General features: G+C 44.1%; 8 protein-coding genes across 8 annotated transcripts; 4 read left to right on the top strand and 4 right to left on the bottom strand.

The window, feature by feature from the left end:
* Positions 1-3,904: 3,904 nt before the first annotated feature.
* Positions 3,905-5,255, bottom strand: H6S33_001072 (uncharacterized protein; the record flags this gene model as incomplete). Its single annotated transcript, XM_044832864.1, has 4 exons — positions 3,905-4,575; positions 4,628-4,862; positions 4,922-5,048; positions 5,107-5,255. The coding sequence occupies 4 exons, from the start codon at positions 5,253-5,255 to the stop codon at positions 3,905-3,907; spliced, it is 1,182 nt and encodes a 393-aa protein (XP_044694039.1).
* Positions 5,256-6,674: 1,419 nt separating this feature from the next.
* Positions 6,675-7,420, top strand: H6S33_001071 (uncharacterized protein; the record flags this gene model as incomplete). The annotated part of the gene is made up of 4 exons (XM_044832863.1): positions 6,675-6,688; positions 6,989-7,055; positions 7,119-7,274; positions 7,370-7,420. 4 exons carry the CDS (start codon positions 6,675-6,677, stop codon positions 7,418-7,420), a joined length of 288 nt encoding a protein of 95 aa, XP_044694038.1.
* A 1,786-nt stretch (positions 7,421-9,206) lies between these two features.
* On the bottom strand, positions 9,207-10,467 carry H6S33_001070 (uncharacterized protein; the record flags this gene model as incomplete). Its single annotated transcript, XM_044832862.1, has 3 exons — positions 9,207-9,859; positions 9,937-10,215; positions 10,293-10,467. 3 exons carry the CDS (start codon positions 10,465-10,467, stop codon positions 9,207-9,209), a joined length of 1,107 nt encoding a protein of 368 aa, XP_044694037.1.
* A 3,088-nt stretch (positions 10,468-13,555) lies between these two features.
* Positions 13,556-14,314, top strand: H6S33_001069 (uncharacterized protein; the record flags this gene model as incomplete). Its single annotated transcript, XM_044832861.1, has 7 exons — positions 13,556-13,567; positions 13,644-13,660; positions 13,782-13,803; positions 13,893-13,990; positions 14,040-14,051; positions 14,102-14,214; positions 14,280-14,314. The coding sequence occupies 7 exons, from the start codon at positions 13,556-13,558 to the stop codon at positions 14,312-14,314; spliced, it is 309 nt and encodes a 102-aa protein (XP_044694036.1).
* A 1,211-nt stretch (positions 14,315-15,525) lies between these two features.
* On the top strand, positions 15,526-16,497 carry H6S33_001068 (uncharacterized protein; the record flags this gene model as incomplete). The annotated part of the gene is made up of 1 exon (XM_044832860.1): positions 15,526-16,497. One exon carries the CDS (start codon positions 15,526-15,528, stop codon positions 16,495-16,497), a length of 972 nt encoding a protein of 323 aa, XP_044694035.1.
* Positions 16,498-19,066: 2,569 nt separating this feature from the next.
* H6S33_001067 (uncharacterized protein) lies at positions 19,067-20,729 on the bottom strand (the record flags this gene model as incomplete). Its single annotated transcript, XM_044832859.1, has 3 exons — positions 19,067-19,878; positions 19,928-20,466; positions 20,521-20,729. 3 exons carry the CDS (start codon positions 20,727-20,729, stop codon positions 19,067-19,069), a joined length of 1,560 nt encoding a protein of 519 aa, XP_044694034.1.
* Positions 20,730-22,219: 1,490 nt separating this feature from the next.
* Positions 22,220-23,121, bottom strand: H6S33_001066 (uncharacterized protein; the record flags this gene model as incomplete). Its single annotated transcript, XM_044832858.1, has 2 exons — positions 22,220-22,860; positions 22,923-23,121. 2 exons carry the CDS (start codon positions 23,119-23,121, stop codon positions 22,220-22,222), a joined length of 840 nt encoding a protein of 279 aa, XP_044694033.1.
* Positions 23,122-23,958: 837 nt separating this feature from the next.
* On the top strand, positions 23,959-26,268 carry H6S33_001065 (uncharacterized protein; the record flags this gene model as incomplete). The annotated part of the gene is made up of 1 exon (XM_044832856.1): positions 23,959-26,268. The coding sequence occupies one exon, from the start codon at positions 23,959-23,961 to the stop codon at positions 26,266-26,268; it is 2,310 nt and encodes a 769-aa protein (XP_044694032.1).
* Positions 26,269-26,437: the final 169 nt, after the last annotated feature.

Below are 26,437 nucleotides of genomic sequence, written 5' to 3'. Positions count from 1 at the left end.
TCGAGTGATATGGTGTGATGATAATATCACTGACATGCTTCATCGAAGTTTCTGCAACTTGGGTTTCTTTCGTTCTTGTCAATGGTTGGCACGTTTACTGTAGTTTTTCCTACACTGAGTCATATCGATAGAATAACATGGAATGAAGCAAAATAACACAAAACCAAGAGAAAAAGAAACACCATAATTACAGGAGTCGGGTTTTACTTTTGAGGTCAATTGTGTATCTGATCATATGCAAGCCTTTTTTGAAAGATATTCTAATACCTATACGCTATAGCTAAGATTATCGGGACCAAGAAAAAGTCTAGAGCCCCCTTAATGTTCCCGGTCGCCCTTTCATTAGTATGTATATATGTGTGATGTAAGATGATAACATAGGATATCAGGATCCTAGGTTTTTTTTTCTTCCTTTTCTTACTTGGTTTTCTTCATTACGTATGTACAGCTAATACCATATCATACATGCCTGTTGACCTGGTAAAAGCGAAATCATGTCTCTGTGCTGTGGTGGTAATAGCTGGTGTCTGTACGTAATGGTGCTCCTGGAGCTCCTTCAGCGAAGTTCTAGCTGAGTCATCAGAGAAAGAGCGATGCGTACGCCGTAAGGGACATGGTTAGTTTTTTCTTTTTTTTTCTTTTGAAAAAGCAAATTGGGGTCTGGTAGGATTTCTTATTAATTTTATGGACCTACATCATACATCAAAAAAAAAAAACAGCTGTAGCTTTGCTTGAATTCGCGAACATCAAATCTACTCGATCGAACGTGAGCTCTAAGTACTTACTAGTAACTACATGTAGCCACTACTATCTAATAAGTATATAGATATACCGATATGCAATGTGTTATTTAAAGGTTTTGATTGGCCAGGTTTGAGGGGTTTTCTTTTTCTCTATCAAATATGTTTGTCAGTAAGTAGATATTCTATCAAATATGTTGGAGTTAGTACTCGCTATCATCCATAAGAACCTGAAAATGCAAGTGACAGTTACAAGGATTATTTGTATGTAGTGGCGCCGTTCTCCCATAGAAATTATCCCTGTCTTATTCACCTGCATTTTCAGGTTCTTATGGATGATAGCGAGTAGATATTCTATCAAATATGTTTGAGTCAGCCAGTAGATATTGGTTCCAACATACCTTGAGTCAACCAAATAGTATATCAGATATGTGCACAGGGCATCTTGGGGTTTCAGTGATCTTAAGCGTTGGTAAACTGATATTGTTTAAGCCATAACAGTTCCTACTCCGGCCAAAGGCCGGAAAATGCTTGTATACATGTATAGATATGTATTATAATTGTATTTATGTACCTCTTGTACTACACATGCACGCCGGTGCACCACTTACGGCCGGTGTATAGGATGTAAAGTGCAAAAACCGATTTCTGACCTCGAATGTTTCATCTGACCCTAAATTATAAATTACTTCCAATCCAATGGATTCACTTCGTACTCTATATAGTGGGATATACCCTGGCTATCCATGTAGCAGCTCCATAAAGAAGCAGGTACAGCTGGACTAGAGGCGTCTGATTTGTCACAAAAGTAGAGAGCATCTCCGCAAGTGTGATCAACGCAATATATGCATACCATGGCAATCTCCACGGGAAGAGCCATTGATCATGAGAAAAGCTGAAACACGGTCCCGTATTTCATCCGATCTGAAAATATGATCAACTCTTACTCTACAAGGCAACTGGATATTCCCGGGTGGTAGATTTCATGAAAGCACGGGCGCCACACATCGCCCCCCGGGATTATGTAGATCAACTTTGATATGGAATACCCAGAGATAAACGTCATAGGGTGGAACCAATCAATAAATCGATTGATTAATCTCACCAGGGATCGGGTGAAGGACTACATACGTGCATCTACAGTTGCATCAGATATGCCAGATTGCTAAAATTTGCATAATTTCACACGGGGTAGAAGGTTGATTTTGCAGTAAGAAAAATAAATTCCCAGAGAGTCTAGTACGAGGCGGCAAGGGATTTGGGGTACTGAGTCCCGGAATGCATAACGAGTTGCGACTGTATTTGAATCTTTGGGGTACGCTGTATTATAGACGATCGATTGCAGGAAAGTGAGCAGCTAGACTCAAGGTCTTAGCAATTAAAGTTCGACAGCTCGTGAATTAGCAGCTGATGCCCCCTCCTAGGGTTCACCGTGGTTGTATTTAAAGTAGGCCCGGGGTAGGTAGATCTATAGAATTAGAACAGATCAAATTGCAAATGTAAGTATATCACAGTCTCCAAAACGTGGGGTAAGGCAAATAACCCTCGGCTATTGAAATAGAGAGACTCTAGATATTACCCAAAAACAAGGTTTGATTGACATATTGTGCCACCAGTTATACGTTACGTACAAAACATCGAGTGAGGGTCGAGTGATCTCATATGACTAAACCTCTGCAGTCAGTCTCGAAACGGTTATACACCCACGTCCAACTGGTAATGTGCAAGCAGCTATCTATGGCAATATATATACTACACTATGAGTAAAACTAGACCTATAACGTGGAGCTGCAATCACATGCCGGCTCATTAATTAATCTCGATCTCGCATTTACCCATCCGAGGTTAACATTTCCTTATGTGCATTGTAATAAGGCACACAAGGTATGTAGTACATGTATGTACATGTAGCTACTAGTATCAACGCCTATCCTTTTTGCCTTGCCCTCAGAAATGTGAGAATGTATTTGAGTATCCAGGATCCTCCGGATCACCTTTACTACTTACCCAGGATTCCTTGTACGTCTGCAGTGCCGGCGATTTAATATGGTATGTAGGTACATACTATAAATACTAATATAATATGATGCCTAACCGTATCTGTTATCCATAGTTACATATATAGCGATGCATCGATGCGTCAACTGTTAACTGATTTACAAATATTGATACTAGGGGTATACGTACCTGGGGCTTAGAGCACGGTATATGTAGGTAGTATATGGGGAGGTACATGTAGTACGTACCTAGATGTAGACACACGAGACCGGTTGTATATACACGTCGCGTGGCAGGTACATACTTATGTACCTATCTTCTACGGAATATAGAGTAGAGTAGAGGATTCTAGTTACATAGTGTGTGTGCGTATTGCATGAAGCATCGCATACGAAGTAACTGGAGAGCATACCAGTTTCAATCAGACACACATATCCATACCTACCTACTCAGTATTATGGGGCTGAAATGTGGGCTTACGATCTACGGCGCCTTAAAGATTTGTGATTCTCTCCGGCCCCCGGAAAATCTCCCAGGTCTTCCGGGGACAACGAGTCACATTTATTGGCGGTGGTGGAATAACTAAACGCAAAATTCTCACAGGGCAGGTAATGGTAATATCTAGCTGGTCATGTGGACTCTGAAGGCTGTTCAATCGAATTCGCGAATAGACACCATCTCTCAGAGGACAGGTTGATGTACATATGTAGAACGTCATGCTGCAATCTATGGAAGGTACACTTTACTTGAACGTGTGAATAACCGTGTCGTACGACTAGCAGGGAACAATAGTTACCAGTATATTAGTGAATCACGGCGCTATAGCTCTAGGAAAATAGCAACTACGGATATTCGCAAGCTGCTCTGATCTGAAAGCCGAGTTCGCTATAATTAAACTCGAAGATGAGATATCGATCTTCAGGGTCAAAAAATTTCAGAATCAGTCCACTAAACGCCAGGTAGATTCATAAAGGATAATGTGAATGACAGAGACCAGAAAAAAAAATAGTTGAAGCTGAGATATATGAACTCCCCATTCCGATGATTCCTGTGCCTGACTGGAAGATATTATCTCCAGAAATAAAAAAAAAAAGGGAAAAAAAAGTAGATAGTGCTTAGCCAGAGCTTAGGCCCAGTTATAAGCCGGCCATGATTACAAGTGCTTCTTAGCCCGAATGTAGGCAGCTAAAGGTGGCTTCAATCAAACTTCTGGGGCCTTTGACGTCTGCAGTCCCAGTCCAAAAGAATACGCCTCCTAACCCGTTCTCCTTCGCGTACTGAGCTTTCATCTTTGCAGTCTCTGGATTGTCGTATGTAACAAACCCTCCATCACCGCCTACACAAAAAGCAGCGCCCAAGGTCGAATCCACGTACTCCGTTGCTCCTGGTCTTGGCAAATCCTTGTATTCGAATGTTCCCTCTTCGCCCGCAGATCCAGAAAACTTTTGGCCAATGTTGTGGCAGCCCAGAAATGAGCGGCCATATGCGGGAATGCCCATGAGAATTTTTGCAGCTGGTACGGACTTTGACCTAAGATAAGAGATGGCGGAATGAGCGGAAAGCTTAGCCGCATCACAATGGGCACGCCGTGGTGAGAAAAGCTGGGCTTGGTGACCTGATGAGGGGACCCAAGGTCCTGAAAAATCATATGACATCAAATTGATAAAATCAAGGTAGTGATGAGCAATCGAAAGATCAATGTTTTGAAGAGCCCATTCACCAGCTGGTAGCGCCGATGTCAAGATGTATTGTGGCGCGGGAAGCCAGCGACGGATAGATTCGAGAAGGGAGATGTAATCTCGGCCTTGTTTAAGATCGGCCGGATGCTCCCAGTCAACTGTTCTGAAATGTTAGCTCATAAAGTATAAATGTTAAAAGTGAGCACCTACTATCTATTCCATCTAAACCATACTCCACAACCAGTTCCCTCGCTGTTGAGGCAAACTTCTCACGAGCTTCTTGGCTTGCTGATACGGCAGCAAAGTTGTCACTTCCTTTCCCTCCTCCTCCAATTGAAAGAATGACCTTCAGATGCCCATGCTTTGCCTTCAATTCCTGGAAAGACCTTAAACACCCCTTGGTCCCGTCGACATCGATTTGTGAATCTGCCCATTCGTCACTCAGCTACAGCCAATCAGCAACCCAAACTTGCAATGGATCCCACACCATTTGACCAGTCATACATAAACAGTTCCACACGGCTTTACCCAAGCGAAGGAGTAGAAGACATGTGAGATCAACCCCAATGTTAAGGAACTTGGAGGTTCATTTTTATAGATGCGCCAATTTGGGTAGTAAACCCCATTTGTACTATCCAATTTTGTTAGAATAAACTTCCCACTGCATCGACGCACAGGTTTTCGCTCACTATATCCGCAATGGTTCCGGCGTATGGTGTGGATGAATATGCCCACCCAGATGGTCACCTAGATGGCCTAGATGGCTCTTTAGAAAGTTGCGGGGATGAGTGTACCATGGTATCGGCGGTGGGACGTGATCACCAGGGCGCTGGGTCATTTTTCTCGGTGGGTACAAGTGTGTGGGGGAGGAGAGCGAGTTGTAAAAGCGCCTTCAGAAAGGACCTCAGATAGAAATACGTGAATTGGGATGATAGCACAGGGAATGAGTCGGTTCTTATATACTGGATATTTGGGCTGCTAGTCTTTGCCCCCCCCCCCCCCCCCCCCCAAAACCCCCCGCGCCTCTCTTCCATTCCTTAGCCTCTAGGCCAGTGAAGCTCAAGGATCAGGAAAAGAAAAAAAAAGAAAACGAAATAAGAAAATCCTCACGCCACCGGTATATGTATGTAGTTCCTTTTCTCTTTCCGTTGCACTTGATCCTACCTTCTATAGTACGGAATTGCTCTTTTCCCGGTGGCTCTTTTTTCAGTCGGCGTTCGGTGGAGAGAGCACACTTCGCCTCGATGACGACGGAGGTGTTCCTGCACGAATCAGTTGAGATGAAGATCCCAGGAGTTCTGTGGACCCTGGCTGACTACGGAGGGCAGTATACCGTACAGAGGGTGAATATGACACTTCACGATTTCAGAAAAAATGATCAGCGTGTGGGGAAAAAGTGGCGATACCTTGAGCAGCAGCCAGGACGAGTAATGGCGGTTCGTCATGATCCAAACAAAATGGATATACCGGTTCACAGCTTCCATATTTTGCATCTGACTTGTCGTTTCAATTCATCTCATCCGTCCGGCCTAGCTCACAAACGCTGCATCATGTGTCGCAAAAAAAGAGGTGCGGATATGTATGTGAATGCATATGGAGAGTACACCTATCCTAGAGTAGAGTAGAGGAGGGAAGCACTCTAGATACATACGCTTCCACCGCGAAGATCGCATGGGTTCAGCTTCCCCACAGCAAGAGGTTATCTTGTCTTGTCTTGCCTTTCCTCATCTTCGATGATGCCTGGCGACTGGTGCTTGGAGCTAACGTGTCCTGTAGAGTGCTAACTAGAGTATAGATGTGCGTGAGCCCTCCACCTCCCCCGACGCATAACAAAACTTTTGTATCATAAACAACAAAGTCAGCGGGTGTGCTCTGTCCGTTACACCTGCTGTTGTTGCTCGTGACGCCTGCTTTGGGGACTCGGTGTAGATATGTAGGTACGATACGAAAAGGCAGCAGCTACCACCTGTGTGAGCTGGAAGAGGAGGCCAGTGCCGATATGTAACCGTTGGCGACAAGCCAACCGACAAACTGCTGGCGGGTATGTGCTACCTATTCCAGAAACCATGTGTTAGGCTCAATATTGGTTTGCATGATCTAACAGACATGTGTAAACAGGTAGGTATGGTAATAAGAACCAACCATGAGCTGGGGTTTTCTTTAACGACCTCTAGAATCTACTCATGCCTTGGCTGCAGAAATCCAGATCGATCTGTTGGTGCGAAAATGCGAGAGAGGTTACTACTGAGAAGCAGACATGGGCTACGAAAAGTACGAATAGAGAGAGGTTGAAGATGATAGGACCGAACCGCTACCTGTGCATATAGTGCAATGGCCATCGACCCCTGGATGATCTGCGCTTCCAGGCGCACTGACGCCTACTAGCCGGAGACCCTCCAGATTTATGCCGGTGAGGTCAACGTCAAGTCACCCCAGACGGGCGCAGCTAGACTGCAAACTTCGAAATCTTGAGATTTTACAAATCCCGTCAATTGCATCGATAAGGATAGTCTTTCAAAAATAATATATACTTCACTTGGGTGCTTAAAGTACGCGTATAACGAAACATAGACCACTTGAGTTATTGGTCGATTGGTCGACATACACATATGCAGGATTCGGAGTTACCTTGCGGAAGGTACATACATACATAGTTCAATTCTTTGTGTAATTTTCAACCACTGACAAAAAAGAATCTTAGCCAAAAGACAACTTCCTTCTCCTGGACACCTATCAGTCACCTATCAATCAATTTCAGTGCGCCCCTGGGAAAATCTACAAAATAAAGTCTGACAGGACGCACGGCTTACAGCTGTGCTTTACTGAACACATTTATTCAACAGACTTTTTGGTGCTGGTGTGTGAGTGTTCATCCGGTTGAGGAGTCCATCAATTAGGACCCTACTTTTGGCTGTTCAGAAATATTGTTGACCTTTGATTCTCAACACATAGCATGAGGGATTTGAACAGCTCACCAACCTTCATGAATTGAGCAACGCCTGAGTGTTTTATTTTTGCTCATGAATAGCTCCTAGAAGCTGATATAAATACGCGAAATTCGGTAATATTCCACAGTTGAGTTCCAGGTTTATTTTGCCATCATACGCAAGACTCGCCGCTGGTGCGCATCCGCGCATCCGTTCACTCCCATAACCGCACAGTCATTGCCTGTTTGCTATCATTTTCCCGAGGAATTTCGGGGAGATAGCCGACACCAGAGACACTTTGGATACAAGCTTTACATATGCTTCTTTTGGCAGTGCAGCGAGGAGCCTTTGATCATGAGTTTTAACTTAAGATATAAAGAAAGTAAGGACTATATCCGAGCGGCTGTTCAAACCGAGACCAGATCGTTACCAGTGAAGTAAGCAGACTTCCTGATGTTCGCGCCCCCGCTGAAACTGGTCATTTCAAGACTATTACTCAAGTGTACTTTGTTGGTTAGTTGCACCAAATGTGACTACTAATTGCGGTAACAGTTCTAGATTTTATAGACAATTTTGACCTTTCAGGTTTATGTAACATTTTGAGCATCCGTCAAAAGTGTCCTTAGGTGCGACAGGTCCGCGTATGTACACGCGTATTCGTGCACGAACCTCGACACATGGTAATCAACTGTTGGAAGGCGGGTAATGGTAAAGATGCATGTCACTGAGGTTTTTAGGCACCGGTTTCATGGATGTCGTCTTTCAAAGCAATGAATGAGCATTCACTAACAAATTACTGATAGCCTAGGCTTGATCAACTTGTAAATTGATCGACGAGCGACTTTGATCTGTTTCTGAACCCTTGCTACGACTCTCTGGATCATGGCGTCAACATTTATAAGAAATATAATTTTTTGTACATTCTCGGAGACCGGTCGCATGGTAGTCCCTTCAACCATCTCTATAGATTGTGTGGGGATTTGAAATCACTAATAGACGGCTTTTTAGACTCCCGGTTACGGTCGGAAACCGGTGTCCAGCCGAAATTTACAACGATATCAGCGCTTCATGTCCCTTGTCGAACTAACTAGTGACGAATCGTGTGCAACTTCTGTGGACAGAATCAGGGCGGCAGATAATAATCAGGGTTGATATTATGCAAGGAAGGAAAAGAGCCTTGTCTTGTCCACATGTAGGTATACTGCACGCTCCAGAGCCGATGATGATGGTAAGATATATTTTAGAAGCTAGCCGCAATCATATCACAACTTCGCCTATCTCACTGGTACTAGGGCGTTCAAATAAGCTTCTCCCACCGATGCATGATTACTAGCAATCAATAGGCCAAGTTCTTTCTCCTACGTTATGATAAGAACTACATTTTGTGCACCGGGTTCGAGGAACGAATTTGCAACTGGTAAGTCTCCGAATCAATCTTTGTCGATGACAATCGGCGAAGAAAGAATGGTATTTATGATTTCGGTATATATACTCGTCACTTGCAGCCGGCATTTAAAATACTGCCAAGAAATATATAAAATCTGGGTACTTTTGAGAACATGTACGTCCGAGTGATCGACTATGACTTGATCATATTTAATCATGATTACAAGTAGCTTAGGGTAATTTACTAGCTAGGGGTACTAGTGACTTTAATTAATAGAATATAGTAATTAATCCTTTAATATTTGTAGATATTCTAGCCTGAGAATAGTAGAAATTCTAACTCATCTCATCTAAGGACAATGGCAATCGCCTCCAGGTCAACTAATATGAAATTAAGAGAAATATCCTAAATTATATTATCATACTCCAACGTACAGAAAGACATCTGAAGGTTCAACCAAAAGTCTCTGACAATCTCATAGTTCGTCGTGTAATGGCGATGCCCCCTGTGCCGTGCCGAGTATGGTCTCAAACTGCAGCTTCCACAACTCTACTTCACTCCTATCAAGCATAAATCTGTTGAACCCAATCGGGTCATAAATCTTGCTCTCCCAGACAGTCTCATTCGTCGTTGTTGATGGGCCAGACTGCAAATCGTTCCTTCCAACATAGTATCCCGAGGCCGCAAAGTTTTCCTGAAAGCCCGACGACGTGAGCCACGAAATAAACAATTTTGCAGATTCCGGTCGTTCGGTCGAAGCAAAGATGGCGGCGGTTTGCGCCCATGTTATGATCTGCTCGTCTTGGAAAAAAAACTCCTTGAGGTATGCAGAATTTGGGCCTGGTAGAGTGCCAAAGGCAATGCTGCGGGTCGAGTTCTTTCCTACAACGGCGCCGGGGGTGGCACTGCCGCGAACCCATTGAACATCTTGAGTTGCCAAGGCCTCAAACCAAGACCATCCGTATTTGTTGATGATCAATGAGAAGAGATATGCGATGGCGTCATCGTCGTTGGGATAGGTGAGTGCAAGTTTTCCTTTCCACGCAGGGAGCGTGAAATCAGCGAACGAGGTAGGAAGGTCCGCCTGTGAGATGAGTGCCGGGTTGTACACAACACTCCCGAAATAATCTGTAATTTCCCAATTGGTAAGTAGCGTATTACGAAAACTTCACAACAAAAACAACAAAATATGGCCAATTACTCACAGAAAAACAGTGGCAGAAAAGCCGCGTTGGGGTCTTTGACGCTTGCCCACAGGCTTTCCCATGAGGATGGTTTGTAGGGTAACAATCGCCCTTGAGTCTTCCAGCGTGGGTAGTCATGCAGGGTCTGCAGCGCAGCAACATCACAAAACGTCTCCCCACGTTGCCAGGAACGATCGATGTTGCTGTCATGATATTTCGATAGGTCGACCGTAAGATTGAGCTCAATGTCTGGGAATGCCTGTGCCCAGGCAGTCCTGACAGAGTCGCCCTGATAGTCCTCTAAATTGTCGGGTAGATTAGTAGTGTACGCACTACTAAAATAACGGAAAAATATTTAATGGGTATCAGTTTAATACCATCACCACCCCAGAAAATCCTCAATGGCCCAGATTCTAGCTTTGCAGCTTCATAGATTTCGTCTAGGGACCTAGTGTCGATGTCCACATTCGAGCCCGGGAAGGAATTTGAACTGCCCAAGACGGTGCCTAGCAGCCCAAGTGTTGAAAGCAATTGGATAGTGCTTGTGTGCATTGTTGATAGCGTTGGTTGGTTTATAGGAGACTAGAATTCGAGAAATGTCTGACCGATGGGAATGAGAAGTCCACATCTCTTGGGAATGGCCATCTTTATATTCCAGTCCTCGATCTCTGAGCTATGTAGCTAGGACTGCGCGTGGCCGGTTCTTGCTAGCGCCATTGATCTTTTTTACCGGCCGAAAGAGTGAATATCCATGCACGTGCGGTAACTACATGTACTTCATGTAGAGTATACGTACTCTACATGTACCTATGTACATGTACTCTAATTGCAATGAGCCAGGTTATTGGGCTAGTGCGTGGACCTAGCGCCGTTAGTGTTAGTATGCAAGTATTTCTTGTCGGAATAATATGGTTTCGATAGGTCTCTGTATTTCACCATATATCATTAGGAGTTTTACTGATGGGCGCACCGCACCTATTACCGTTCGCGGTCTTGACCAACTATCTACATGTGTTTAGAACACATGCGCAATACTACTCATAATTATAGAAAGGTACTAGAATCCCATATCGAGGTTAAACTACTGAATGAAAGTCGAACTTCAAGATCTAGATATTTATTAGGGAGAGTATTCAGATACCAGCAGCCTCAATACCTTGCTTCGGCTGGTCATGGGTGAAGCATAGCATGCAAAACTTGTTTGTTGTTAGAATGCTTTCCACTCAAATTTCTATGATTCTTGTATGGGGCATAGTAACTGATCGATCTAGGGATTTTAAAATTTTAGATATTGACTTGTTGAATTTTATAACCAAGTTGACTCCGTAGGCCGAATAAAGTGTGCCATTTCTTGGACATCTAATTCCAATCCAGTTGTTTCAAGGTGTCTCTCTACGTGTCACCTGGCCACCCACATCCAGAGTACATCGATTTAGAAGCGAATAGAAAAGAAAGTTACTCGGAACTTTCCAGCTCATTGTGCATAGGGTATCAAATACATATACGCATAGAGCCTTTGATTCTGCTCATTTTGATTGACTTGGAACCCCTGCCCTATCGTTTTGAGCTATGTATGTAGGTACTTTAAAGGACGTAGAGCTAGCTTGGAAGCATGGAAGCCGGTTTCGTTCAGTAGTCCGTAGGTGCATCTCAACCCGGGAGTGCGTGTAGAACGCCTAGCTAGCTAGGTGTGTAAGTACTTTATCGCAATTATCAATCAATTAAGACCAGTGTAAGCGCTGACCAATCCAAGGGCGATTTTTTTTTCGCCTACAAACCATCTGTAACGCCCTTGGCTTCATCAGTCAGGATTACGAACGAGTTCGTGTGTTTTGTTGATTCGGCGGGAGAAAAAGTCCGAGAAAAAATCATTGGCATGTACCACATATGAATGTCTATTCATCAGCATCAGTAAGCCGCAAGAATCTCAGGGACGTCAAGCCAGGCGGACAGGGTTTGAGTTCCTCCCGCGGAAACCCTGATGCAGGAACGCCTATTCCTTACAAGTACCTAGCTCCGTTTGCGCTAGTTAGAATACGGCTTTAAACAAGTGATTTTTGATGGTTCTGCCGATGAATACGCGGGTGCACATTTTGAATGCTACCAATGCTTTCATAAGTTTTCAGCTTCAGCCCTTCCTAATCACTATATGACAATCAATCAATAATTATAATCTGGGAAAATATTCTTCCGTTTGCAACAGCCATAATATTACACACCACGTGCGCGATACCTACAATTATCAATCAATACCTGCGTGTTAGACTACATCGTTAGTAAATTTTGGTGACCCAAGCTTCAGTAAGGCGTGCCCGGTAATGCACTGTGTATGTAGTCAAGAGTATGGGACATGTACCTACATGTAGCTTCAGTTCCTAAACTTTACTCTTCCATGTGGAGATAGGTACTAGTGTAGGGGTTAGAAAAATGTGGGGCTGGGTTTGGGTTTGGGTTTGGGTTGAGGTTGGGGTTGAGGTTGGGGTTGGAGTTGTTAGGGCGACATTTAGGTAGTAGACGTAGGTAGAGTACAAACATGTACCTACCCCAATTTAAACAAGCATACCTCGGGATCCCTATTACTAGAAGCATTTCTGTAACGACAGATGTATGTTTTCCAATGATGCAGCTTTCGAAACTTCCCTTCCCTTTCCTTCCCAGGAATATGCTTATATGCGTGCCTGTGGCTATCAAACCCTGTGACAAGCCTAAGAATTGAACAAGCTTGAGTGCGCTCGACACTGGTACTACTTGTACTTTAATCACCGCTAATTAAGCTGTCGGCTGCTGTTTTTTCCGATTAAACCAAGATCCTACCGCGGGCCTCCGGTACCAGGCGGACCGGACAATGGAACGAGGTACCGTTTTATCTCTTACGCCGAATCCTCGCGTGGCCTCCTGGTATTCTTTGACGATACACTGGGAACCTTTATCTTCGAGACGCGTTCAAATGCTAATCATCTGTAGTATGGCAAAAGAAATCGCATTTTATAGCCTGCCTCACCTGCCACTTTAATTCCAGACCAAACCTACATCACCCGGATGTTCTTTTGAGCCATACCGAACCGATTGCTCTTTGTGGACTTGGGCCCAAATCAGCTCATTTCAGTGTTGATGCCATGTACATGCTCTCAACACACTCCCGAATCCACCAGGGTACATGTTAATTGCGGCACATGAATGCGTTGAAACGATCGTCGCGGGAAATGGGCACCTTATGGATTTGGTAAGAAGATCCTTGTTCTATGTTAGTAGTCAAAGGACGCATGTCTTTCAGAAAATAAGTGTATATCTAATTCAGTTTATGCGAAAGAAAAACGCTACTTGGGAGATCTAGAATACTTCATAGAAACCATGCATGGGACAGCACCGCACACCGCACGTCTAGCCGTCTTCTACTCTTAATACCTGAGTTCATGATGAAGTGCTATTACTTCGCTTCGCCTCGATTGAGTTTTATCGGCATTTACGTGGTGGTTTTTCTGGGTCTCAGGACGAGTGTAGACCGATCTCTCTCCATTTCCAGTTCTGAGTGTGGAATCGAGTGACTACTAGATCGATGTGATTCCCTGGATCGCCTATATAGGTCCAACAGCAGCAACATCCAATTTACTTCTGTTTCCGCCCTCAACAGATAGGTATCATGGGTGTAACGGTTGTATCACTGAATTCAGGATTTCGTTTTTTCTTCGTCTCAATTTTAGAATTTCACAAGGCTAACCAGGGGACAGCTCTCTACCATTATCTTGTGAATCCATAAGGTCGGCCATCTAGTCTCGAGGGGTATTAGGTCGGATAGAAAGGAAGGTGGTCTGGGATATATAAGCCAAAAGATGTGATTTGAAAACAACTCATTGAGTTGTAACTAGAAAGCATCCGGGTCTAATCAGGGTATGATTTGGGGAAACCACGATGTGAAAACTTAAGAGGGGAATTGTTATTGCGAGATGCATACATACACAGATATTGATGTTTTCAAGGTTGATTTAGGAGTGAAAAATGTCTATATTAACCAGCCGACAACTTCTTTTGCGCCAGGAAGATTGAGACTGCATTTCAGCATCGAAGCGGGAGAATTGTAGCAAGATTATTCTCAAAGATTAATCACGGTTGCTAAAGAAAAGAAGGACAAGACCCTTGTATGTGCAAAGATCACTGAAATAAAAGCATCTTAGCTAAGACTGAATAGTGCACGATTTAGCATACGATCCAATGGGAACATATATTGCATTCATGTAACTATGTATAGAGCTGCTAAAATCCCGACAGAGACATGTCTCAAAACCAAATGTTACATCTCTGGTATCAGCACCCCCATTGTACATTCTACATATTCATAGTAATGAAGCGGTGGCACCTAACAAAAGCTATGGATATCTATATTGGCCCTACTCCCGAATAAATTTCTTCTCACCATCGGGTCCCGGCGTGCGGTAGTGCACAATGACGTTTAAATGTTATAATTTACCGGCTCGACTGTTGCCTCGAAAGCTGTTAGATTTGCGTCACCTCACGAGGTAGACTTGCATCCATCTGCGAGAATGGAATGCTGTAGTATCATTCATATTTAGACAACGAGGAGGTATGGAGCCACAGCACAGTGGTTGTCCGCGACACTCTGCAATATATACGCTTCTGATCAATTCAATCCATAACTGCTTTGAGTAACAAAAAAAAAACTCAGAAACCAGGTTATAGTAATGGAGGATACCTGGATAAGGTGCATGGCAGCCATAACTACATATATCTCCCAAACACAGGAGTAGTGTCCTGCGAATATATCTCTTTCAAGCCATTAGGTGATAATAATGCCAGCAGACAAGTGCGGTCCCAATACCAATTGAGCTGGTAACCATCAATCAACTTTCAAATATGAATATGGATAATCACAGACTTTAATCGTAAAGATCTAAACTCGATATTTAGAATCAAGCAATATGCGGAATCCTATGGATATATTATGGCTAGTAAGAATTCCTAGAATCTTCTTAATTTCCTGGAACGCAAGTTTAGTGGTAACAATATACCCACCGAACCCACCAAAGTCATGTCAGCCCACGTACCCAAAGACCTGTTTCTTACAGACGAATGGAATGAAGTCTGACAGCAACGCATGCAGGGTCTAGACTGGTTCTGACAGCTCTTTCAGTGTAATTTGGGGCTGTTTTATCATGATCTTTTGAAATTGGGCTTGCTTTGTGTGGGAAACTGTGTTTCAAGTGCAAGGTTAGTGCCCTTCAGAGTTATTATCCATCATGGAAACTCACTCGTTCACGGGAAAGGCAGAAAATCAAGCTTTCTACAGTTCAACACCATCGAGAGGGAAAACATCGAATGTCATTGACTTTTAAATAGCTTATGATATTGTTCCATGAGCGTGGTGATTGATCTCCTTGGATGGTTCACGACATTGCATATATATTGCTCCATTTAAATATACTATGGTTGTTGAAAGAATTATTTGCCAACACCGGCGTTTGAACCTCAATAGATTTCATACATCATTTTAGAGATGAAGCAAATCTATAAGGATACGAATTAGCCCCTGAAATTCTTTCCAAATTATTCTCTATCATTTTCATCTAAATACACAATACATATCGATCTTAAACCATGGCTCATCAAATTAACAGTGGTACCGTCTTAAAGCCTGCTCCCCGAGTTGTCAACTTCACTAGCTCGTCTGTTTCTGTTGGTGTAGAACTTGAAATGATAATTACGAACCTACCAGACTACAAAGACCACTTTAAGCTCTTCGAGGAAGCCTTCATACCCTTGACTTCTGAGCTCTACCCCAACAAGTCATTCCCACGCAGCGAAGAGCCCTTTCAGATCAAGGATGACTTCTCTATAATTCCTGGGCCGAAATTTCCTAGGGCTAAAAGGGTTGAAGTTGCAACCCCCGTTATGACAGGTGATGGGTCCCAATTCTCATACCATAGTATCATCCCAAAAATGTGCACCACAATCATTTCCACCCTTCCAAAGGACGCCTCGATCGAATTCAATCATACTACTGCGCTTCAGGTCCACATTGGTGTCGGAGATGGAAACACATACTGCCTTCGAGACCTCAAACGCATCTGCAAAGCCATTGTAGTCTTCGAGGACCACATGGACACGCTACACCCCAACTGCCGCAATCCTCCCGATAACGCTAACCCAAATCCTCTTCGTCGATGCTGCGCAAATTTCAAGCTAAAGCTTCTCTCAGACGCCAAGAGGCTCGATGCTATTGATAAGCAGCAGAATGCAGTGGGACTTGTTATGTTGATGAATAGCTGTGTTGGAATGAAGGATTTGCCAAAGTGTTACAAGTATAATTTGCGTTCTCTTGAGAAGTTCGGCACTGTGGAGTTTCGGCAGGCGGTCGGGACAGTGAGAAGTGAGGTGATCGTGGGATGGATCGAGACGGTGATCCGCTTCGTTTCTGCGGCGGTAGGGACGGGGGACGAGGTTTATAAGGGGTGGGCGGAGGGGGGTGCTATCGGGGATGAGGATTATGAGAGGTTTGGGGCGCCGTTGATTAACGTTGACCGGGATATCGATTCTTGGTGGGGAGTTAGGGATTTTGGCGACGCTTGAGGCTGGGTAGCTCTTGCTTTCTGTTCACTGGACTGACCGTTACTAAATTGGCCTCAATATTTTGTTTTTGTGTTTCCGTGTTTGTCATGATGTTATACGACTGGGTGCTTTGTTTTTATTTTTCTCTTAGGTAGGCTTTTCAGTTTAGGAAATGAAATTGTAGGAATGAGAAAATTGCCGGTAGTTTTTCTTTATCTCGATTTACGGAAGGAAGTGCATACCGTACCTGCCGCTGTTTTTATACTCCCACTTGCTGTTTATTCCCGTCCGGCATATATTGTACGCCAATCTTCCATGTCATGAAGAGACTCGGCAATTCCTGCCGCTACTACACGATTTGAGACATATTACACCCGATGGGTTTTGTGAATACATAGATGCGGTTTTCAATACTACATATCATGTGTGTATCAGTAAAGACCTGCAGTTCGTTCATTTCGTAGCTACACATCTTCTTTGCCTCCCAATGAGATCCATGTTTATCTTAACATATAGTTAACCTAATCGGATACTAGACTCTATAGATACATGTAGTCTTTATCTTAGATAATCCGTCTTCTCCTCATATTCTTGGAGACTGGATTCCAGGGTTTTTGTAAAATTAGCTTCCTGTGGATAATCACCACTCGCTACTAAAACAGGAGGTCAGATCACCACCCCAAAAAACACCCTTTCTCATTATTCTTCGATAGTCATATATAAAATGTCTACTAGGTTCCTATCTTAAAAGGAAAGCTCATTTCCATACTTGGTGTGATATTAGTGTAGTTCTTCGTACTCAAAACGACATATGCAAAGAATTTGAGAACCCTTAGATAAGCATTTCTTTCTGTGGTATTCTTTGATATATATTATTTTCTGTAATTTATTTCTTTAGGTGGGGTAGTTACATGTATTTAGCCAAATTTTTAGTACCGTATACAAAATGTAAATTAGAGGCTAGCTAAACCTGCCGGCCGGCGTCTACTCACATCAGGTCTTTGAGATCATAGTCAAGTATGTACTATGCTATGGAATTAGCTGCAAGATACACGAAGTATAAAGTATATATTATACTCCAGAGTTCGAACTACTAATCTATGCTCCTTGTCATTGACCAGCGCTGTGACTATAATAATATTAATAGAGATGGCTATAGCTACCGTTCACCACAACCTTCAGACTAAAGGTCCGTGAATATTCGCCCAACTGTATTCTGATCCTCTACTCGTATTGAACTTTGAGATTGATGATATAATTCATCTTGACCTTAAAATGAGGCTCGGAAGCTATGAAGCAATCATGTGCTTCATACGGAAGCCCAATGAATATCACCTCTATGACTGTGTGAGGATTAATATTAATGACACTGATATACTATTAGGAAGACCCTTCGATGCGGCCAGACTATAAAAAGCCAGTGCACAAACTTACAAGGACCCTCCAAGGATGGAAAATCCATGTATGCTAATACGTACATGTAAGTACATGTATTTATCTGTTAGTCTGTTAAGAGATTTTAACACCCCCAGGTTGATGCCAAGAGTTGGCTCATGCTACTGATCTTCTTATCAAGTACTTATTTATTGACCTCACGCCCAGATTTTGATGCCCTATAAATTTAAGAGAGACAGCTTTAAGAGACTAGCGTATATTACACGGAGTTGTACGTACGTAGTCAATATAGTAGCGGGCTCAGAAGCAATATGATAGGCATGTTTATGTACCTACAGTGTGATTAAGTGATTTTACAACAGTAGATCATAATAACATGCGGCGTGATCAGAGCGTGCAGGATGGTTGAAATATATACATCGATCATGTACCTAAGGCCTAGGACGTATCCAAGCCCAAGTGCCAAAGTACTGTACCATATAGATACCTCGAGACTCGTGTACCAGTACTTGCTGTGACAATAAGCCGCGCCACAGACCTCCCGTTGTCACGCAGAAACGTACTCTCGTGGCGAGTGGAAACACGGGCCAATTTAACCCCCGTCTCATAACGTCACACATCACGGAGCACCGGAATAATCCCCGGCAAACTCCTTGCATGAAATGATCGAAGATCCCTTTATGCTATGTAGATCAAATCAGGCTGAATTCCAGAGTGGGGACAGGGGTAACCGGCGGCGGCGGCAAAGAAGAAAGGAAAGGCTTCTAAAGGCTTCTTTTCCACTTCTAGCCAAGGAGTAGCTACGTACATGGAGATACACACTCCCTCATAAGCAACCGCATGTATTATACTGAACGGAGGAATAACCCGAGACCAAATAAACCCAAAAACAGAAAATAAAGACGTACAAATAAATGCTTTCCCAGGAGTACTCTAGTAGACCGCACAACGGTGCTAATGGTATATCATACTAACAGAGGTAATTGGTAGAATGGGTGGACAGAATCAACCCATTCCCGATACCGGTCAAAGAAAGTCGATCGATCGCATAGAAGGAAAGACGAGAAAGACAAAATAAAGGAAAAGGCTGCAAGTGTAACAAAAGACAAACCATCCCTACCCACAATCTTTATCCGCAAGAAAAACAAAAACTCCTAATAAACAACCCATCATTGCAGTAACTAGGTGTAAGTATTTAACATGCGTGAACACTGATACCATTTCTCTTTCTAACGCCGTTTGCTTCTTTGTAATCGGGGACGTTACTCGAATAATGCGGTTCCTCGATATGCTTCCTATCTTCACTCCCTCTCTTGATATCCTTGGATCCGCTTTTCTGCACCATATAATTGTTCCTCGCCTTGCTATGCTTGGGCCTCTCTCTGGCAGACTTCGTCTTTGATTCTGGTGTCTCTACCCTTTCAATGGTATTCTCCGCTACCTTTAGGCCCGTATCTTTCGATTCCTTTTTAGTGACTTTCGCGTTCTCCAAGGAAGACCCTATTTTTTCATCAATTTCATCTAAATCACTCTCGGGCACTATATTCCCGTTTTTGACCACTGGGAAAGGCCCTCCCAGAACCGCGCTAACATCACCCCACCATCTATCCCCAAAACTCTTATACCACTCTATAGTAGCCTTCACACCCTCTCCAAATTCCGTTCTTTGCTCCCATCCCAGCCCCTTCAGTTTTGTTGCGTCAACGGCATACCGGCGATCATTGAATGGGCGATCCTTTGTATAATCTACCCAATCCTCAATCCGAAACCCAGGGTCATTTGGATTATTTCCGAAATGTGTGATGAGGAGCTTACAGAGATCGATATTGGATATCTCATCTGTAGAGCCGACGTTATAGATTGCACCTATTGTACCACGGTGAAGGATGGTATCAAAGGCGTCAGCGGCATCGGCAGCGTATAGGTACCGACGGGTGTGGAGACCGTCGCCGTGAAGGGTAAGCTTGCTTTGGCGGTGGAGGAGAAGGGCGAATTTAGGAATTATTTCTGACTTTATTAGTTTTCATTCGAGAGTTTATAGGTAAGAATGATGTACTTTCGGGGTATTGGTGAGGCCCATATATATTATTGGAGCGGACAACGATGATTGGGAGTTTAAAGCTCTTCCAGTAACTGTGCACCAACATCTCTGCCGCCGCTTTACTGGCGGCATAAGGATTCGTGGGCGCAAGTATACTTCCCTCAACGAGGTCATCTTCGTCGGCACCTACCTCACCATATACTTCGTCGGTACTCACATGGACAAACTTCTTGAGCATGCCATGGTTCTTCGCACACTCGAGTAATACGTGGGTACCGTATACGTTAGTGTTTGTGAACTCATAGCTATTTCCGAAGCTCAAGTCAACATGTGATAGCGCCGCGAAATGGAAAATTGTGTCTATCTTGTGTTTGCGCAAAACATCTTGAACTTGGGTAGGGGAAGTTATATCGCCGTGAACGAATGTGAAATTTAGTGAGGACGAGAGAGATCGTGTATTGTTCAGGGAAGCGCAGTAGTCGAGTTTGTCGAAACTGACTATATTGTAGGCATCTGGGTAGGTTAGTGTTAGATGACGTACAAGCCAACAGGCGCTGTACAGGGATTAGCTTTAGTATCGTTGCATGAAGAGATAAAGGGAGGCGAACATGAATCCTGCACCGCCGGTGATTAGGATATTCTTTGTGTCTGGTAACGGCTCGAATTTGGTTGTGCCTTTGAGGATAGGAGCCTCCTTCCAGATCTCTGTGTCACGAAAGCGGCGGTGGATGGTGGGTATCGAGTCTTCGTCTTCCGCGCACTGTCGCTTCGAGAGCGGAGTGAGCTGAGAATGAGATGCACGTTTTCCAGGCGCCATCGTGTGGTGTATATTTGTTTCTTTGTTGTAAGGACGAGACGCTGAAAGAGAAGGAAGAAAGGCGAGACACGTTACTACTTGTCCGAAATATTATCCATCCCAATCCCAGCTCACAGACATTTGAGCCGCACAAAGGGCGGAGGTTACGCAGCTCAAAGCTAGGATCGAGAGAGATAGATGAGAATGGGGGGGCTAGGGTAAGATAAATGGGTATTATGAAGGAGGGCAAGGCAAGGCAGGACGAGGGATGTTGGGTAACGTACATACCAGGTTGCCGGGATAGGCAGGAACGATCTCTCAAATGCGAAACTGCACAGGTCAAAAAAGAACGGTGATCATCAACCAAGCTGGATCATGCAAGGGAGTAAACAGCAGCGTAGCAGTGAGCGAGTGAGAGGAGAGAAGAAGGAAAGAAACGATGATGTTTTATTTAATTGTTTCCATTACCCCCCAGTCCAGTGGGTAATTAAAAGGAGAGGGGGGACTAGAATCACAAACACACAAAGGATAAATGTGTCGGGAGGAGGGGGATGGAGGGGAAGAGGAGGGGGGGAAGAGCTGCCGGAACTAGCTTTGGAGAACTCAAAGCCTTGGATACATGTAGATACGGGCCGTAATCTTCACATAACTAGAGCTTACCACATTTTCCTAAATTAGCTGCACATCATTGTCTATGCTGTTCTCCGTTTAATGTAGTTTTATGCACTAGTACAGGGTCAAGACAACGCGAAAGTGGGTTCTCCGTGACTCGATAGTCCTATTGGTATTAGCCCTTAAAAAGTTTTTTGCTGCGAGCACAGAGCTCTGATTTTCGCAATAATTCTACCGGAAACTATACGATATACCTAGGATGTTGTCGCTTATCCCGTGTTGCGCAATAGAGGGCTTGAAATCTGTCCTAGGCGAGGAGAGAAAAGCTAAAGAACTTTTAAGCCTTTCAGGAGGTGCGGCCCGGTAGTACTCGGATCTAACGTGAAGAGGTTCCGCAGATACATAGGGTACATACTCTACACGATGGTTTATTGTTCTTGTTCCTGCATGTGAATGTCTCAGTCACACGAGAAAACACGTCGAAAAAAGTATGATTCAGGGCACAGGTCACAGGGCAGGGGTTTCTATGAATAAACACATGTATCCAAGGAATATCGAGTAATCCCACCCCGGAATAGATAAATTACATATGTACTCTAATCTCGCTAAATCTAAGCCAACTCTGGGACTCGGAATTAAGGTATATAGAGCTTAAGAACATGCACAACTATAGCTACATGTATCTGTGTTTATATGTACGCATGTACATAAAGTACACTCATCATTTGACCAGATTAACTGTAACGTGTCAAAAACAAGTACTCCTGACTTAGGTATTCTGAATCTATAAACTTTCTGTATCAAGTAATACGTTGAATGTTTCTCCGACACTTTTTACCAACTCAACTGCAACCAGGTCATACCTTCAAATAATATGGCCAACGATTGTTTGCTCCGCATCACATTTCATCAGCAGAGAATTGATCCACATCCATGGTACTAAGCAGCTTTCTTTTCATTGGTCTTTCGACCATATTTGCTCCCAACCCCCCTCCAGTACCACCTCCAGTACTGGCCTTCCCATTCTCCCCAATTGCAAGCACCCGGGACTCTCTTGCCGTATCCTTCATCTCCTCAACTGACAGGAGCTCTAAAGAGTCCTGTCTATTGGTAAATCGATTATCACCCACTCCATCACCATCGCCCTCATCATCGTGAATTTCCTCATCAGAAAGTAATCGGCGTTGCCGTTTAGAGCCAGCAATAGGGACCACTTTTATATCATTCACTACCTCAAAGGAGTCTTGTATCTCCCTTTCTTCCTCCAAACCCACCCGCTTTTCAGTTTTAATCTTCCCCACGATATGCAGAATATCTTTCAACATATTGGTTTGTAAATTCTGTTCATCGGCCATTCTATCCTGCTTGATTGCGAGACGCTTCTGCCCCTGCTCGAGGTCACGGAAAATCAAGTCGTGGCAGTGTAGCTTTTGATGAATCGTGTGAAGCGTTTCAAGAAGTGTGAGTTTTGCCTCGAACGTATGGAGTAGATCGGCGGTGGTTTGGGTAAGACGGCGAAGGACTGTAAGCTGTGCATGGACTTTGATGAGATATGTGTTAGAGCTTTGGGGGTGACGTTAAATTTGGATTAGTACAACATACCTTCATCATCTCGCTTTAGAAAGGCAAGTTCGATTTGCTTTTGAGTATGGTTGATTTCCTCTTTGCAAGTATTTAGAAGGGTATTGAGCTCTTGTTGGTGACTTTGGAGCTTAGTTGTTGAGGTTTGGAGGAGTGAATTGAGTTCTTCGGATTGGAGAGCCAGTTTCCTAGACCAGAGAGAGAGAGAGGGAGAAGACATGGCTACTGGTACTAGAGGACTAGGCTGAGAGGTAGATTTCGACATCTGGTCGCAGGGAGGGGGGTGATTTTTGCTATCTTTGCCGGAGGTGCTCATTGAACGCACGCTAATAACAATATATACATCTATGTATAATGCGGTACCGGTGCGGATGTGACCTTCTATTACGCTGTTGCTGCATGTAGGTGCATGTAGGCTTGTACTACCTAGCCCTCCGGTAGGAGGGCCGGAGTACTACGTACATGTGTCCCTCCGACGTGCAGCAATGCCGGGCGCGGGGGCTGTTATATATCGGAGGCCGAGGGGCGGTCGGAACTCAATTTACATACAAAATCAAAGTTTATTTTAGGCCCCGACATGTAAAACAAGATTAATCCAGATACCAAATCACAGTTCAAACGTACCCCGACATAACAAAACCTCCGACCCGAGTAGGGTCCGAGGGTCCGACTAGCCTTGGAAAGTTAATGCTCCAGACCCTACGGTGAGTAGCAAGCTGCTAGTAAGTGATTGGCACGAGACTAGGCCACGGGTACGGGACAATGCCATGGGGACCCTTATCTTACTGCAAAATTTCTCAAAATATTCTCTATGTGTAGGAGTATAAGTCGTCTAGATCATTGAACAGGTATTTACCTATTTTGCTACATGACTAAGCATTACTATGAGACTTGTCAAGCCTCAGGACACTCGCCGAGTGAGATCTTATGCGGAGACACTAACGCCTCACCCCATCCGGGTAACAAACTTATGACCTCACTGCTAAAGAGCCTCTTTTCGCCTGCATTAAAAAAAGTTCAACTACATACACCCCAACCACGCCACACGACGATAGTTATGCTACGCAAAGGCGTGCGGACAAATCAAACAGATCTTCGCCGTTTGTTTGATACTCTCAAGTCCCTCCGCAACCAACGTACTGCAATTACCGAACTCCCAACACCAAGAACCCGTGCAAATGAGGGCACCAGAACTACTGTTCTGGAAGGAGACAAGAAAGAATGGGATTCAATAGAGGCGATGGAGGCTGCGGATGTCATTGATGACAATGAGCCGAGAATCAGGGTTTTTCGCCAGACAATCAAGCCCCCAGAGCTTTTAAAGCAACCGCTCGAGTCACTGTCTGAAACACCAATTCTAGATGCCGCAACTGGGTTGAACAAATCAGTTTCGTCAGCGGTCAGTTTGACAAAAGTAGAGCTGCATTACCTTCGGAAACTGACAAATGCGCTGAATTTCCTTGCGCATTCGCCTATAAGCGTCATGAAGGAGATCTTCTATTGGCTCGAAAGATTCAGGCCGAATCCGAAGGTTTTGCAGCTCCTCACTCCGCATGCGTGGTCGCTTTTGTGGGCGTTAGAAACCAGCCAGATTCCTACATTTCGGAGTAAATTAATTGGGGATATGATGGTTTCTGCGGGAGTTGAATTGAACGAGGATCAAAATATCGCCTATATTGGCGGTTTGTACTGGAACGGAGCTAGCAAGGAGGCACTCACAAGATGGATGCATGGGACCAAGAGGTGGAGAGGATCTGCTAAACACTGGAACCTTGGGATCCGGATGTTCTCGCTCAACCAGGAACCCTATGTAGCAAAATATTGGCTTGGCCAGATGATCACTGCCCTTGGCCAGGCTGAACCTAAATCGTTCATTCCAGTCATCATGTCCTTTAATCATCTATATCACCCACAAAGGGCCTGGGAGACATATAAGGAGATGCGGGGATGGATGAAACGTACCAACACTAAGCTCACAATATCGCAATACGATACTATTTGCATGTCATTCCTTGACAGCGGCCAACAGAGGTATGGCCTGGATGTTTATAAACATATGATTTTTTCGGTGCCCAAGGCTCTCGAAAGAATGCAGACAGATATCTACGAAAACTTATCGAGCGCAGTAGTCGGGGCACAAGAAACGATAAATTCTCCAAAAAAGTTGGCGAACCTCTCACTTGAGTCGCTCCGGGATCTTCCGCCAAAGATCCAGGACAAGTATTTTTATGGAAGCTGGCTTAAGAACTCCATACGTATGGGTAGGACGGATCTTGCGTGGTACTTAGTCCGCGAGGTGATGATCGAGAGAGATTTCCTACCGGATTCGACACATTACAACTGCATTCTTCAAGGGTTTCTGGATGAAAAAAATGTTGAGATGGCAGAGCAGATAGCAGAAGAAATGATCAAGTCTCGATTTCATCAGCTGGAGATGGATAAAGAGAAGAAGGAGTGGAAAGATTGGACAAGTAAAGCAGCTTCCACAGTTGAAATTGACCCCGCGATAAGTACCCCCACGAAGGGTACTCTTACTCCCAGCACAACACCTCCAGCAACTATACAAACCTTCTCCCTCCTCATCAATTACTACTCCCGTCGCAACCGCATGGAAAAAGTCGTCGCCTACACCTCCACAATGTCATCGTGCCAAATATCACCAAATTCCTACATTTTCAATCACTTACTCTACTCGCTTCTCCGTGTCCATGATATCCCGCGTCTTATGCGGACATATCTCATGATTTTATCTTCGGCAGATGTAAAACCAGATATGGAAACATGGAATATCATGTGGATGACTACATGGAAGCGTTATACCCAGAGGCACCGAAGATTCGATGAGCTATTGTCCCCACGGGCGCTTTTCGCGGATATGGCCAAACGGCTTAGTAGAAAGCAGATCAAGGGAGATGAAGAAAAAGAGAAAATGAAAAATATGTGGCACACAGTTATGAAATCATTCATGCTTTCTAGAGACTTTCCTGGCGCCCTCATAGCTCTACATGTTGGCATAAAATTGTGGGACATGAAGGTGGATGATACAGTAGTGAGGGAGATTGTATTTGGGACTATGCGGGCTGGTTCTTGGGATCCGGATCGTGAGGAGAGGCCAAGGATCCATCCAGAGATGATCGATGGCTGGGTGGAGAGATTGCGGTCACAGGCAAGGTACTTTTTGAGGCACAGGAGGAGGAGAGGTGATAGGAAGACGGTAGGGTTATGGAGGAGCGTGAAGGATCCAGAAGGGCTCTTGGAGGGATTGACGTCGCTTTTGAGGGATAAGTTAGGTGACGAAGCAAAGGTCAAGGAGATATCCGAAAGGGCCAAGGTAGAAATGGGAGTAGAAGGTTTGAAGATTGATTAACTGGGAAATCTTTTTTTATTTTTTATTTTAAAGTTAAAGTTAAAGTCTTAGTGTTGACCGTGGGTGTAATATATGCATCATACTGTATATTAATCAGAAGGCATAAAGTACATGTTCCTCTTAATTCGATGGTACTGATGAATTATGCTAGTAACCCAAGTATACCTAC

This window comes from Morchella sextelata, assembly GCF_020137385.1.
Source record: "Morchella sextelata strain SCLS chromosome Unknown scls_10, whole genome shotgun sequence".
NCBI lineage: Eukaryota > Fungi > Ascomycota > Pezizomycetes > Pezizales > Morchellaceae > Morchella > Morchella sextelata.
This window is presented reverse-complemented; position numbering and strand designations above follow the sequence as displayed.